We start from the raw sequence: 15,700 nt of genomic DNA, 5'->3' as shown, positions 1-15,700 counted from the left end.
TCTGGGTCCAAAGTCAGTGAAGTTAACTATTACGGCATGCTGCCGCTTATAGAGACTCAGCATAGCATCATTATAATCTCATAAGTATCCCATTGTTGCCTAAATAATTAAAATTCCTTGAAGTTAGATGTATCCTTCTGTCACATACACACTAAAAACAACACTGTTAAGTTAAAGCAGGAATTCCATCAGTTCAGGCACCACTTCCTATGGGAAGCCTTTACCTTGCATATATCATGGCTTATAATATTATATTTGCATTGTTTTATTAGGTTAGCTCCCCAAGGGAAGAACCCTTCTAATTTTGCATGTAAATGGGTGCTCAGAAAGTAATTGCTGAATGAATGAATGAGACTGGCATTCTTGAGACAGTAACTTTTCTTCACTGACTCAAAAGGCCATTTGCCTGTTTTATGTATCTATCATTTTAGGCAGCTGAGATAGAGCCAAATTCTATAAGTTCAGATGCCACTATGAGATACTAACGATAATATGTAGCTTCCAAGATCATCCAAATAGCTGAGTCAATTCTTTTGACATTTGACTCTGTCATCCAGATACCCCCTTTTGAACCAGTGATCTTTGGACTCTGGCTTATGTTTTAATTGGAATTTTAATAAATTTGGTCTGATTTTGTTGAAAATTATTTTCATCACAAATCCCATTAATCAAATGTAATTCCTTGGTCAGCTTTCTACACCATTTTTTCATTCCATTTTACTATTTTTACTTTTTTTTTTTCTACTGGGATCCATTCTTTTTCCTCACAAGCTTTATAGCAAAGACAATAGCCACCAATGAATTTTTTTGCCCAAGTCAGATTTTATCAGTAATTTCTTCCATTAAATATATTCTTTCATGGTCATATTCATATCCAACTTTTCTAGAGGTTTTTCTAAAAGTCTTTCTAGAGGACATGTGACAGGTACTTTTGGTAAATTAAATTTTACCAAGATGATAGCTCTTCTCTTAATTTTTAGTTAATATTCAATTTCACCTTCCACCTTGTGTAGTTTTATTCACTGTTAGTTGGAGCTGGTTATTTTAAGGATAATATTCATTATGAAATAGTAAAAAGTCAAACTCATTTATAATCTTTTTTCTGTAGTGTGAGCACTGGACTCAAACATGCAATAGAGTAAAAAAAAAAAAAAAAAAAAAGGAAAGAAAGAAAAAAAGACCAAGTGTCACTGGACTCAATCAAACTGGGGAGTTCAGACACTCCATAACATCCATTGAATTGAATTTACAGCAACTGTCCCTTTCATTAGTGAGATTAATCAAGTTTGACCAATATCTCCTATAATAAAGGGCACTGATTTTGAATACAATGCCCTCCAAAAAAATATCAGTCAGAAACACACAAAACACATGGCAATTGGAGATCAGAATACAGTATTCAGCAATGTCCACAATAGCCAAACTATGGAAAGAGCCCAGATGTCCAGCGACAGATGAATGGCTAAAGAAGATGTGGTGTATATATACAATGGAATACTACTCAGCCGTAAGAAAAAGGAATCTTGCCATTTGTAATGTTGTAGATGGAACTGGAGGGTATTATGCTGAGCGAATTAAGTCAATCAGAAAAAGACAATTATCATATGATCTTACTTATACATGGAATTTAAGAAACAAAACAAAGAAGCATAGGGTAAGAGAGGGAAAAATAAAACAAGGCAAAATCAGAGAGGGAGACAAATCATAAGAGATTCTTAACCACAGTAAACAAACTGAGGGTCGCTGGAAGAGGAGTGGATAACTGGATGATGGGCATTAAGGAGGACACATGATGTAATGAGCACTGGGAATCCTGTAAGCCTGCTGAATCACTGACCCTACCACTGAAATCAATAATACATTACATGTTAATTAATTAAATTTAAATTTTAAAAATACAGTATTCTGAGCATCTTCATTCTCTACCAACCTGGCTATAGATCTCAGATGCCCTCTTGGCTCGAAGTATGTCCGGGATGTCCATGCTCACTTGCATTCCTTTCCCCTTAATTTCATTTTCCAAGTCTTTCTTATATTCTTTCTAAAAGAACAGAAAATAATCTTCAGAGCTTTGCTCAACCTTCCATAGCAATGCAGATATTTATATGTTTGAATCTCAAAGCCACACATGTGAATATGACATTTATAGTTTTTCTATAGGCAATTCATCGCGTCTGTTGTAAACTCTGTATGCCATCCATTTCTCACCTGACTGGCCATTTCCGATGCCTTCTTGGCTCTCTGGATATCAGGAGTGTCTGTGCCCACCTGCATGCCCTTTCCTTTTATTTCAGTCTCCAGATCTCTCTTATACTCTTTCTGGAAAAAATAAAACATGCTATGAGGACTTCGCAAGAATCTGAAAAGCCTGTCAAAAACTGTGATGTCATTTTGACGTCAGGATCATGCCTTTGGATTCTTATTTGTTTTATGTATACAAAACTAAGAAGAGTTTTAACTTGTGAGAGGAACATAACTTGGAGTGACTTATTCCCAAGTAATCTGAAGGCTTTTGTCTACTAACCTGAATTAAGAAAGAAAACACAGTTAGCCAAGACAGAAGTTTTTCTATTTCAATACAAGAAAATGGATCAAGGGGATCCCTGGGTGGCTCAGCGGTTTGGTGCCTGCCTTTGGCCCAGGGCGCGATTCTGGAGTCTCGGGATCGAGTCCCGCTTCGGGCTCCCGGCATGGAGCCTGCTTCTCCCTCCTCCTGTGTCTCTGCCTCTCTCTCTCTCTCTGTCTATCATAAATAATTAATAAATAAACAAACAAATAAATATATAAATAAATAGAAAAACTTAAAAAAAAAGAAAATGGATCAATTATTGGTTAAGGTATACCTCATTTGACGAACAGCAGTAAAATGCGATTGCAGAACTGTCACTTTTTGCTCTGTAGTGAATAATTATTGGGGTGCTTCCTTGGAATCCAACCACACTTACACCTACCCACCATTAGTCCTCTGATTGGCCACGGGGTAACTTGTCGCTCCCCCATGCTAGACCATTAAGCTTGGGTGAGACTGGCCCAAATCTCAGGGTCCTACTGGGCTTGCAGAAATCATTTATACCCCATCCCTGGCCCTTCAGGATTGCTCCAGGGATGAGTGGGATTCTTTCCCCACACAAGATATCAAGAAGCTTTCCCTCTCCTTCTAAACAGGAATGGAGAAGCAAAGAGCCCCAGGAGCTGCTAAGAGCGTCTTTGCAAATAGGAGAAAGCCTGCCTGAGAATGGAAGATAGAAACTGAAACTTAGGGACACCTGGGTGGTTCAGCGGTTAAGCACCTGCCTTCAGCTCAAGGAGTGATCCTGGAGTCCTGGGATCAAGTTCCACATTGGGCTCCCTGCATGGAGCCTGCTTCTCCCTCTGCCTGTGTCTCGGCCTCTCTCTGTGTCTCTGTCTTTCATAAATAAATAAATAAAATCTTTAAAAAAAAAAAAAAGGGAAATTGAAACTCAATCACACTGTCTGAGCCCCAGAGCAAACCAACCCTAAGGCTTCCTCTATTGTTTGGTTCTAAGAACAATAAACTATCTGCTTGTTTTGAGCAGCTTGAATTGAATTATGTGTTACTTACAAAATAGTCATAATTACCCAGACACGTGTCTCAGAGACTCATCACATTTTAAAACAGATTATAAAAGTTGAGCAAATTGTACACTTAAATGGTACTCTTTTTTGTGTGTGTTATGTATTCTTCAATGAAAAGTTTTATTACAAGAAAAAAAAAACTATTGGCTGTATCTAATTACATTTCTTTTAAAACAGTTATTTCCTATCATGTTGACATACTCTAGATATGACATAATCTAGATGTGTAGATTCCCCGAAATGAAGTAAATGTTAGCTTGCTTATTTGCAATATCCTAAATTTTAAAAGGTGTAAACAAAAACCTTAGTATCAGAGAAATACTATTATTTTTTCCAATCTTCTACTCATAACCTTATTTTCACTGACTTAGAGTCTGAGCTTCATTTTTCTGAATACGGTTTAAGTAATAGTATTTAACCTTCAAAATCATACTACTCCACAATTACTATGTCTATAAGAAGCCCCCCATTTTTAGTAAGTGTCTTTAAGGCTCCCAAACAAAGCATTTTATTGAAGGTCAATGTATGTGGAAAATGAGGCATTGATCACAGACAGCCACCAAGGCCCAAGGGGAAAATCATGTCATTTAATTTTGCAGTATGAATGTTCAAATCTAAAAGTATTCTAAAGCACATAAATACACTACATAGCACACTGGTTACATCATTACATACTAATGCATAATAAAACACCCTAAAACTTGGAAGGCTTAGAAACGCATGATGGCACCTCTATTCCAGGAAAGGAAGCCCCAATCAATGCACAGAGGTTCTGAGTCATGTTTGCTAATGTTCTATTGGCTAAGGAAAGTCACATGGTCAATTCAGTCGTTTCTGGAGTGTTTAACTATTGGGAGTCATGCATGTAACATTAATTTCTTTGAAAAGTTAGACGAACTATAGCAAAATCCCATTTGGTTGAAATGGATGTGAGAGCCTATCAATTGGGCAAAATGACACATGGGTAGGATTACATGCAAATGAGATCTTTGGCTTGCAAAGATAATAGCCTGGCCCTAATCCTGATGTACATGTAGCCACAGGACCCCTGACTCACCTAGGCCTTTCTTTCTCCTAACTTCTCAGTAACTAGTATACAGTCCGAAGTTACAGAAATTAAAAGCAGCGTATCATGAATAAAACAAATCTATACCATTCTAAGGAAAGACATGATATTCCAACATTTCATAAAAGGAGCAGGTCTTAGAAGTCTGTTCTTAGGTGAAAGTCTGAAATACAAAACTTCTATTCTTTCCAAGAATCTGGTCCAATCTGCAAATTTCCATTCCATTTCCATGTCATTTGCATGTAAAGTGTAATAAAAGGTAAATGGTTTCCTATCCACATCCTTGTTATGAAACACTTAATTTTTCTCTAAGAATGAGGTAAAGCTATACAAAGTAACATGGAAAGGTTCCATAATATTAAGTGAGAAAACCAAGCACAGAACAAAATACATGGTATTTAAGGACTTTTTAAGTCTATGTGTGCATAAGTGTATGTTTATCTGTCTACACATAAAAATAGATCCAGCAGGATAAATTTGCAACAATGGCTATATTTCAGGAGGAGAATGGAAGGAGGGGTCCAGTGCCTATTCAGCATGCATCCCGCCCCCCCAAATCTGCCATTTCTAAGTAAAACCCCTATTGGTCAAGACTCCTATGCCATCCCCAGATTCTTGGTCCAAACCAATTATGACCATCCCATTACCCTGACCAGTCCCTAACCTGGGGCCGTAAGCGGATCCCAACACAGCAGTGACTCACTGGGCTCACTGGGCAGTTAATCAGCTATCTCTAGCTCTCCAGATTTCCTGGTGGTGGGGGGAGTCTATCCTGGGCCAGCTCTTCCTAAATGGAAGGGTCACATTATAGTTCTCAGAGGAATCCCACTAAAACTCTCCGCAGCCAGCCCTGAGGTAAGTGAGCAGTACTCCTTACCTGCATCTCAACATTCTCTTTTTAAATGTTTCTCAAAAAATCACCTCTTCCCAAATACTCTGTATTCCAATGACACTTCTATAATCTCGGAATTGCTGGAGGAGTTCAAGAGGTATGGAACTGGTTTTGGGGCATTTTCTTCAAAAAATGCACATATGGTCTGACTCCTACAACTTTGTTATCTGCTATCTATCATATCAGAGCATCTAAGCCAAAACTTCTAAATTAATATCCTGTCATTACATGCATTACACAAAGAGGAAAATATTAGATGAACGAACATGGTCATTCAGGATATATAGAATACTTCAATCCAAAATGCTAACCCTGTAGGAATTTCAGGCATGGTGATGAGGTCAACGGGGTATTTTGAGAACATGCAACCAAATTATACAGAAATGGTTATCACTGTCATGTCAGAGTCTCAACACAGAATTTTCAAGTTCTGTTCAGAAAGTTGGAAACACAAATACACCAAACAGCACATGACCTATCCTTAAAGAAAACATAGTATGAGAACATTTATTATAGTCTAGATGAATGTGAAATTTGTTGTATTTGTTGTATTGTAAAGGGCCTGTGTGTGTGTTCTAGTAAAATGCTTTCCCCCTCGTTTCTTAGATATTTAAAGAAAATGAGTAAAGCAGAAACCATATATTTTCAAACAAGCATGATGATCTGGAATGGTTTCCATTCCAAACTCTTAAACTATTCATAAAATTCTGGGGAATTCCATGTACTAATCAGGCTGTTAATATGATTTGCAAAGTTCCAAAATAAAGGTTTTAAGGCATCTGCACCATTTACTCTACTAACCTGACTAGCTATCTCTGAAGCTTTTCTGGCATGTTGTATTTCAAGGGTGTTGGTGCCAACCTGCATTCCTTTCCCTTTAATTTTTGACTCCAGGTCTTTCTTGTATTCTTTCTGTAAAAATAAATAAATAAATAAATAAATAAATAAATAAATAAAGCAACATTTTATAATATTTAGACACTCTGCAGACAGACATTCATCTGTAATCAAGGATACCAAAAAATGGCTGCACACATTTAAAAAAAAAAAGAAAGAAAGAAAACACGTTTTACATTGTACCATGAAATGATCACCTAGAACTAAGTTTCTGAACGGCTTAGAACTATATCACTATTCTCACTGAAGAAGGTTATATGAAGCTCTGAAGATTTCTTCTATACATGGTGAGGGAGGTGGGTTTAAATGAGTTGATGCTGTAGAAAGAATGCGGATTTTGAGGCCAGAGCACTCAAACTGGGAATGCTTAACATCTATGGTTTACTCATCTGCAAAATGGGGGTAATATTTCCTCCATGCACGAGCCCTCCAAGGATCAATGAGACTGCATATAACATAGTGCTCAGCACATAGTAGGTGTTCAATAACTGAAAACTTCTTTTGGTCTTTTACTCCTCTATTCATGTGCTAAGGCTGATTCACTGCTGTTCCTGCCGCTGTCATGCCATTCAACTGTTTCTGGATGGACTCTGCGCTTGAGAGTCTGAAGTGATATTTCCAAGTATTACTGACAAGTGATCACAAGATCGACCTCTTAATGTGAACTGCACATGTCACCATAACAGAAGAATCGGTCAGAATTACTAATTTAGGAATATGTGCTGATAATATTAACCAAAGACATGACAGTGGCTTTTAATGCTTTAATAAATTTAAAGAACACAGATACAGCCAAAGATGGCTATAATTTTTTAAAAAACATAATAATTTTGAATCCTTCTTTTAAAAAGATGTTTTATTATTTATTTGAGAGAGATAGCAAGAAAGAGCACAAGTAGGGGGTAGAGGGAAGGAGAAGCAGGAAGACTGAGTCGGGGCTCGAGCGCAGGACCCTGAGATCATGACCTGAGCTGAAAGCAAATGCTTAACCAACTGAGCTACCCAGGTGCCCCTTGAATCTTCTGTACTTACAGTGCAATTAAACTACCAAAGAAGTTAACTGAACAAATGAATGACCATGAGAACCATACTAGATCATCAGCACATTACACTCCTCTGGACCCAGACACAATGATTAGGGCAGGTGTAGATTAGGGCAGGATAGAAGTTGATCCAATGAGATTCATTCCTAGGACCTTAACTGTAACTATAAGAAACAGATGCTCACTTCCCATTGGGATTACTGGCACAGATGAGTTATCCCTCTGTTAGGAGGGGCCATAGCTTAGAGATAGCCTCCCAAGTTTGAAGCAATAGAGAAGATAACAGAACTGAGAGAGGAAGGAAGAGAGACATCATTCAAATTCCAACCTCAAAGAAAATAGACTTTGGACTTTCTCTATTCACAAGCCAAAACATTCCCTTTGTTGCATAACCCAGTGTAAGTTGGGTTCCTATCATTTGCAGCCTGACTAGTAGGGTTACCACCATCACCATTACAACAGTTTATAAGCCTGTGAGGACACAACTTTAAATTTCTCACCTCTCAATTCAGTCAGACTCTCCTCAAAGCTCAGTGCCATTACCTGATTCCAAAGTCATGACAGACGCCAAGGATGAAAGAACTAACAGCACTTCAGAGGCATTTCATTCCTTCCCACAAATTCCACGTAAAGTGAGCAACGGCCACTTCCATTTCATAAAGAGGTTTATGGGGCAGGGGGTCACTGAGCAGCCGAGGAAAGGGTTGGGGGACACTGCTGGGTCGTGAACAGGAGAGCACGTGAACCGCACCACAGTTACTGACGGATCATGACAACACGGTTCCCAATTCTCTGCCTTTCACTTCTTTAAAAGATGAGGTTGAGTCTCATACAGTTATTCCAGTTTATTACATACATTTTTCTCTACAAGCAGAGAGTGGTCATTTTTCTCATAACACATGGCAGGGAGATGGTAAACATTTTTTTTTTTAATTCATTGACTAGGAAATGACTATTAGGACATAGTTACTTACCATCTTCTTGCACATAAAAATTATGGAATGTGTATAGATCTTTGAGAAAGAGTGAGAGGCAAGGAAATCAGCTAAAGATTCATACATTCTCAGTTGTTAAATAAATATACTCACATCACTAGCCATTTCGGATGCACGTTTTGTTCTTTGAATATCAAGAACATCTGAAGTAAGTTCCATTCCTTTGCCTTTTATTTCATTTTCCAAATCTTTTTTATATTCTTTCTATGAGACAAGAACATTAGAGTTCAAAATACTACCAAAATTGACCTCTTCCTTCTTAGATCCAAGAGACACTCAGATATCACCTTAACTGACCTCTCTTCAGTGTTGATACTGTTAATCGTGTCCTCCTTTTTGAAAAGGGCTTAACACCACCTCTTAACCTTCCTCCTCCTAAATTTCCTGGGACATACTTGAACTGATACACCATGTCACATGTTTTCTAGAGACTTCAGAAAGGAGAAAATATCTCTAGAGAGGAAGGAGTCAGATTCCTGAGTATTTATGCTCCTAATTTTCTACAGAGATTCTATTTTCTCTTTCAGTCATGTTTAGAGTAGCTTCCAATATTATCAGTATTTTCCCTTTCATCCTATCTTCCAGTATATTTTGGTACCATATTGGTGCCATATTTTAAAAAGATGTCTTCCTTTTAAGTGGTGAGGAAGATCTTAGGAATGGATGCTTCTTATTAATTATTTGAAGTATTTCTTTGAAAGCTGTCTATAAAATATGAATCACCAAAAGATCACAGTTGAAAAAGAATTGGAAATTACAAAATCAAAAGGATTAACATAGCCAAAGTTTAAAAAAAATTCCACTTTATTCAGATTCATAAAACCGAATAATTTCCTACACATTGATAACACATAGTTTGAATGTTATTTATTTTAATATTATATTTTAAGCAGATCCAAATGTCTTTACTAATACTTATATGTAACTTGAGTTTTTTTTTTCCTGCTAGTGAATTTCCTTTTTTTTTTCCTGCTAAACACATTATGAAAACAATGTATTTCTTGATTCAATTCAACTGAGTTGCACTTATGACTAACTTGCCAGATACAAGATGAGGCTTCCTTCCTTTAATAATAAGTCATGTTCCAGTAAATTCTAGGGTTCATTTAATGTTATTTTCTCTTCATCCAGTATAATTAAATTAGCTAGTCCTCTGCTTAACTAATAGCCTACAAGACATTGTAATGACCTGAATGTAATTTTGGAAAGAGTTCTGGAGTCAAATGACCTGGATGAAAGTCAGAGTTCTTTTACTTACTCGATCATATGACCTCAAGTAACCAAGCCTCAATTTCTACACACACAGGCAAAATGAAAATAAAAATACTTATCCTACCAAGGTCAAAGGGCAATTGGGGGAATAAAATGAAACAAAAGTATAAAACAATACTCTGAACATTCCGAAAGGCAATATAAATGTCAAAACTATAATAAAGTAAAAAATGCAAAGACAATTTAAAGCTAAATGCTTATATTTAGAAAGGAAAGTCATAATTTGATTAAGTCACTGAGAGTTCCTTTTCAAAATCAGACATCTCTATAACTGAATCAAAATATGTTTAATCAGTCTTCTGGGCCTTTTCCTATCCTGATACATACATTCTGAATCAATACATCTAAAATAAGATTCATTCAAAAAAGAGAAAGAAAAGAGAAAGTCAATGGCAAGTATATTAAAGTCATTTGTGGATCTTAAAATAGGTCTTACGTTGTCATTTACATGTAAATGATAGATTCTCCTTTAAAAGTTTCATATAAACTGCACATACTTTTTAAATGGAAGACAATTAATAGTAGGAAGTTGCAATTTGATTAGCCTTTGACTTCAAAAAATTTGAGAGGAACTAGGAATGAGAGAAGGTAGGAGAACAGAAGCACACTTCCATAAATTATATGTCTATTTCAGCCCAGCAGACGTTACAACAGTGAAACACATTAAATTTCTAAAAGCAGTTAAATGGTAAAGGCCAGTTGGCATTCTGTTACTAGGGGAAGTTCAGGTACAGAATGATACTCAAATTCATTTCACTGATTCAAGATATTGCTTTCAGGGATAGTTTCTTCAGTTCAAAATTCAGGGTGATGTGGCCTTCTCTAATACTTCTCTTAAATTAAAGAGCATTTATTTAAACAGGGAATTGGAAGACCTCCGAGTTACTTTCCAGCCATTAAAAAAAAACAAAAAAACAAAAAGAAACTTTTAAAGGGATGGATTATGAGCATGATATTTTTAATTGTTGGGTTTGAAGAACTATTAAGTTCTTACCAATGTAATACATAATAATACATATTACCAATGTAATACATTAATTGTGAGTCAAAGTGCACCAAGTTTGGAGTGGGAAGGAGCAGAATCCTGTTGAGAGTAAAATGAAAAATCAACATGAGTTCCTATCTTCTCTTTGCTAAATATTTTTCCCCCTTAGAACACAATCCACTCATAAATAATGTGCCGTTTATCCAAACCTTCACATTTGAGCCTCTCATTTCTGATATCAGATGTCATGAGAATGCTGCTGGAGAGCTGCAGAGAAAGCTGGTTCTAACATGCATTTTTAAATAACTAAATTTGAAAAGAGTTAAATTTGCCTCACCGATATTCAAAAAAAAAAAAAACTGCTATCAAACTATTTATAGAGCTTCTGAGATACAATCAAACACAAAATCAGAATTATTTTTCAGGTTTTTCCAGGAAATCTAGGTGATTTCTTCCCCCAGCCTTAAAAGGAAATGTCAACACACACTTTCCTGTTTTTAGTGAAAATGGAAAACTCTGTTAATAAAGGTCAGAGTGAGAGAAAGAGGAATGGATTAGCATCTCAACCAGTTAGTAGAGAATTGTTGGGTAAATATCTCCTGGGTTATTTCTTTAGTTTTCTTGCACAATATTTAATAATAAACTGCAAGACCATACCTCTTTCAGAAGGTTGGTGATGTACTTAACATGTAAAAATTCTGGAGTCTTGTCTAAATCCAGTGATGACCTTCCTTTAATCTCCTTCTCAAAATCTTCTCTGTAAACTTTCTGTTAAATAAGACCACATAATTTGAAGTTTAGAAAACACAGGTCACTGTTGGAAAGGTATTAGAACAAGAGTTCCCAGAACAAAACTGAGGATTTCCTTATATAATTCTACTGCCTCAGAGTCCTCATAGCCACAAGAAAATGACTCCAACTTTACCGTAAATCTTAGAATCCTATCAAACAAAAGCAGAACCATTAAGTACCACTGCCTCTGGTAAAGCGCTCAGAGTGAGGCTTCTTAACATCTTACTGGTCTGTCATTGTTTGATGCCAGCCTGATTGAGAGGAAAACCAGTAAAGCTGGATATTTGAGAAGCACCAGAGTGGTTCATTCTAAAGAGAGTGAATCCATCCATTGGAAGAAAATCTGGCTGCATGGAAGGCCATTCAAAGCACGACAGCATTAATGCTGAGGTTCTCATCACCCCTTTCACTGTTTCCCTTTTGTGAATTTGGCAAAGGAGGCTGGAGCACATCTTCCTTTAATGATTTTGGCACTGAGAATATTTCTCTACCATCTATGAATTAAGTTACACTGTGAGGAGTCTTATCTTCAACTCATTAAATTGTTTTCTAGGTAGGAGTTCACAAAACAAGGAATGGAAAAGGGAATACAGACAGTGATTGTAGAGGACAGACATCCACACCCCCACCTCCCCTTTGACATTCTTCTGCCACTCTTTGGCTAAAATTTCCTCAATTCCTGATTGGAACTATGCATTTGAAAACCAGTGGCAACTTGCGCTTTAGGACTATAAAAACAGTCTCTCTAAATAACAAAGATGTCCATCCATGTAAAACATTTACCAAACAAAAGCTCATATTTTACTAGCTAAATATTTTATTCAAATTGCATCACAAAGATGGAAAAACTAACTTCTGTATGAGATTGTTATTAATGGAGAATGAAAGGCCATTTCTAAGTTCATAATATTCCTATTATAAAGATAGGAAATTATATAAAGAAATTCTCCCAAACCATGAGGGAGGATTAGAGAGGTCTGTTGTGGCCTCTCTTACATTTGTGTCACATACAGCTGTTTAACAAATGATCTGTGTAGAGAGAGAGAGAAAAAAAAAAAAGCCCTAGTAGATGTCCTGGAAATACTAAAATTCAACAAGGTGATTCAAAATTTGCATTGAGAACATTCTAAGTTAAAGGAACTATAGAAATTCCCAAAGAACAATGAGAAATCACCCTCTTCTTTATATGAAACTAACTGAAAGTATATGGTTATAAGACTGAATCTAGGGCATTTGCAGGACAAAAAAAAATGTTTCTTTAAAAAAGCAAAAATAAAAATTCGGGTATATTTATTTATTTCAGATAATTCACTTCAAAAAGCCCTTCTTCTATGAAAAACTTATTTTACTGAAATAAGTCACTAAGGAAGGTTGGTTATGACTGGAACTGGCCAATACATGACTGGGCGGGGGGAGAAAACCAAAAAAAAAAAAAAAAAAAAAAAAAAAAACCCTTTTGTATGCTTTTTGTGAAACAGAAGGCAAAGAACAAAGCCAGATTTAGAGATTTCTTCCAGAAAACACACTAATTAAACCTCTATCTGGCCTTCAAAGAAAAGTGAGAGAAGCATAATTATAGGCTAAACCAGAAACATTAGTGACCAACCCTGAGATCATAAACACTTAGCTTTACCCAGAAGAGGCTCAAGAAGCTCAGCGTCAAACTCGCCTCTTATGAATAAAAACCATCTCTAAGCCAGATTATTCTCTTTGTGTCTACTTCTTTGGACCTATATTTAAAGATATCTTTCACATCAACCTTGGTCTAACTAAGATTTTGAGATTTTTACCTTTCTAGCCTTTAGAGTGTCAATTTGGTCCAAAGATAGTTTCTATTGAAAGATTTCTCTTTCCTCAAGCCCTGCTGAGCAGAAATATAACTGCTGAGCCTAAAAATCTAATAGCCAGTGGCTATAATTAAGAGGAAAACATGTCTCAGCTTCTGCAAAGGATAATTCCCCCCTAGCGAAATACCAGAAATCAGAATAGCAAAAATGGAAAGCCAGTATTAACAGATGCCCATGCAGCCCCTGATGTAAACGAATTCCGTAACATGTAATAAATGTATTATTGCAGTTAAACCTTAAAGCTGTTTGCACCTGATGTTAAAATGGCCAACTGGAAGGAATTGATTAGTTCATTTGACTGATTTTGGTTTGTTTTTTTTTTTTTTTAAGTCATCAACATTTTATTTTTCTTTTGTACTACGTAGCCATGGCAATTCTAAAAGCAAAGTGCCAGTTATCAGACTTCCAAGATCTGCACAAGGAAACATGCCTACATAGAAACAGTAGCGCTTTTTCAGTACCAAAGGTATCTTTAAAGTCCCTGTCATCTGAATTTGTTATTGGGGAATCTTTCTTTTTTGGAGGTCCAACCTCAACAGAAAAAAAAACAACTGACATTTCATGAAAGAAAAACAATTTGGTCTACGTTGCCCATTGAAACTCTGAGAAGCAGATGATCCATTAATCCATCTGGTTTTTATGACTTTAAGTTAGGGGACTATTTGTATTCTTCCATGAGTTCATGTTTCCCAGGTGTGGTTGCTGGACCACTGACATGAGAAGCCTCTAGAATATCGTTAAATATGATGGCCAGGCTCCTCTGCAAGATGCACGAAGGATGTCCTGGGCAGCAGCTTGAGGATGTGCATTCCCAGCAGGTTTCCCTGAGACTTATCCACGGAGAGTTTGAGAACTACAGCATGGGAAAGAGACGGGGAGGGAAAGTGGGGTCTTCAGAATAGAAGGTACAAAGAGGATCAAAGTCAGGAAAACAGGGGAACATTTCCCTCTGCAAGTAAGACAAGGAGATGAGGCACCAACACTTCAATAATAATAGCCTGTGGTTGATGGGAAGAACGCAGAAAGCCTAGTATGAAGGTGCTAGATTTCTCCTTAAAGAAGGAGTCATGATGAAGAGTGAGAGCCAGAGAGCCAGGGGGACAGCTGGGTGAGAACCACATATACCATGGGCTCTGGAGGCTCCACCCAGAGGTTGCCTTCCAGCTCCCCAGCTGGTAACGGCGCAGCACTTGACAAGACTGGATGTCTGGATCATCCTAAAATTTATATGTGCAAAACCCCCTCAATATGATGGACGCATTTGGAGGTGGGGCCTTTGGAAAGTGATTAGGATGGACAAGACCAAGACAGTGGGGCCCTCATGATGGGGTTAGCACCCTCATACAAGTCACAAGAGAGCTTACTTCCCCTCTCTGCTCTCTGCCACAGGAGGACACAGCAAGAAGGCAGAAAGCTGCCACCCAGAAGAGGGTCTCATAAGAACCCTGACCTGCTGGCACCCTGATCTCGGACTTCCAGCCTTCAGAACTGTAAGAAATAAATTTCTGCTGTTTGAGCCACCTAGTCTGGGATACTTGGTTAATAGAAGCCCAAACAAACTAACACAAAGATAGTCCAGTAAGAGTTATCCCATTAAATGTGAGTTGTTGTAGGGCTTCTGAACCAAGACCAAATTTACCTGCTCTGCCAATTCAGTTAAAACAAACAGCTAAAGAAAATAAATAAATAAAAATAAAACAAAGAGCTAATTTACTCAAAGTATTCACCTGACTAGTCTTGATCAAATTCCTCTCTATTGGCTTAAGAAGCTATGAGATTTGAAAAATACAAGTAATGATCTTCTCCTTTCTTGCTTGAAGAAGGAATTAAACAACTTGGACAATTCAACAAGCCATAGTAATGTCTGAGTGCCCTTTCCCTGAGAAGTTGAATTATATAACATAGCAGCACAAATAGCAACAAATAGTATATACATTGTTTTCAAAATTCCTATGAGAGTTTTATTGTCCAGAAGTTATCATTTCTCCTTGTTTTGGTGTTGTTATTGGAGAACAGAAAAGATCGTACCCACAGAGGACACCTCAAGTGGACCCCCACTCCACCCCCACCCAGAGCAGTGGGGCTATACTGGGCTGATACCGCTGTCGGCTATTTCTGTTCCTTTGAAGTAGTAACTTGGTGTACACACAGAATCTGGATGTTGGCTGCAGGGAAAACCTGTGTCTGGTGTCTGGTCCCAAAAAATGTAGGTAAAAAAAAAAAAGAACAGAAGAAATCTCAGTAGGACAGAGCAAAACCATTTGGGGAATATCTTGATGTGATTCAGTATCATTTTAAGTAGAACACAAAGTGC

The 15,700-nt window shown here is 37.1% G+C and overlaps 1 protein-coding gene across 11 annotated transcripts in view; it reads right to left on the bottom strand.

The window, feature by feature from the left end:
- NEBL (nebulette) overlaps positions 1 to 15,700 on the bottom strand; it is a 342,069-nt gene that overhangs the window by 47,723 nt on the left and 278,646 nt on the right. For 9 of the 11 annotated variants that reach the window (XM_038529856.1, XM_038529857.1, XM_038529858.1 and 6 more), the window contains 5 exons: positions 11,405 to 11,515; positions 8,584 to 8,694; positions 6,357 to 6,467; positions 2,209 to 2,319; positions 1,931 to 2,041 (listed from right to left, as the gene is read on the bottom strand). The exons of the other annotated variants lie outside the window; for them this stretch is intronic. In XM_038529856.1, the coding sequence (XP_038385784.1) occupies positions 1,931 to 2,041; positions 2,209 to 2,319; positions 6,357 to 6,467; positions 8,584 to 8,694; positions 11,405 to 11,515 (555 nt within the window). The remainder of the gene's footprint in view (positions 1 to 1,930; positions 2,042 to 2,208; positions 2,320 to 6,356; positions 6,468 to 8,583; positions 8,695 to 11,404; positions 11,516 to 15,700) is intronic. 11 annotated transcript variants of the gene reach the window in all.

This window comes from Canis lupus, chromosome 2 (assembly GCF_011100685.1).
Source record: "Canis lupus familiaris isolate Mischka breed German Shepherd chromosome 2, alternate assembly UU_Cfam_GSD_1.0, whole genome shotgun sequence".
In the NCBI taxonomy this organism is placed as follows: domain Eukaryota; kingdom Metazoa; phylum Chordata; class Mammalia; order Carnivora; family Canidae; genus Canis; species Canis lupus.
This window is presented reverse-complemented; position numbering and strand designations above follow the sequence as displayed.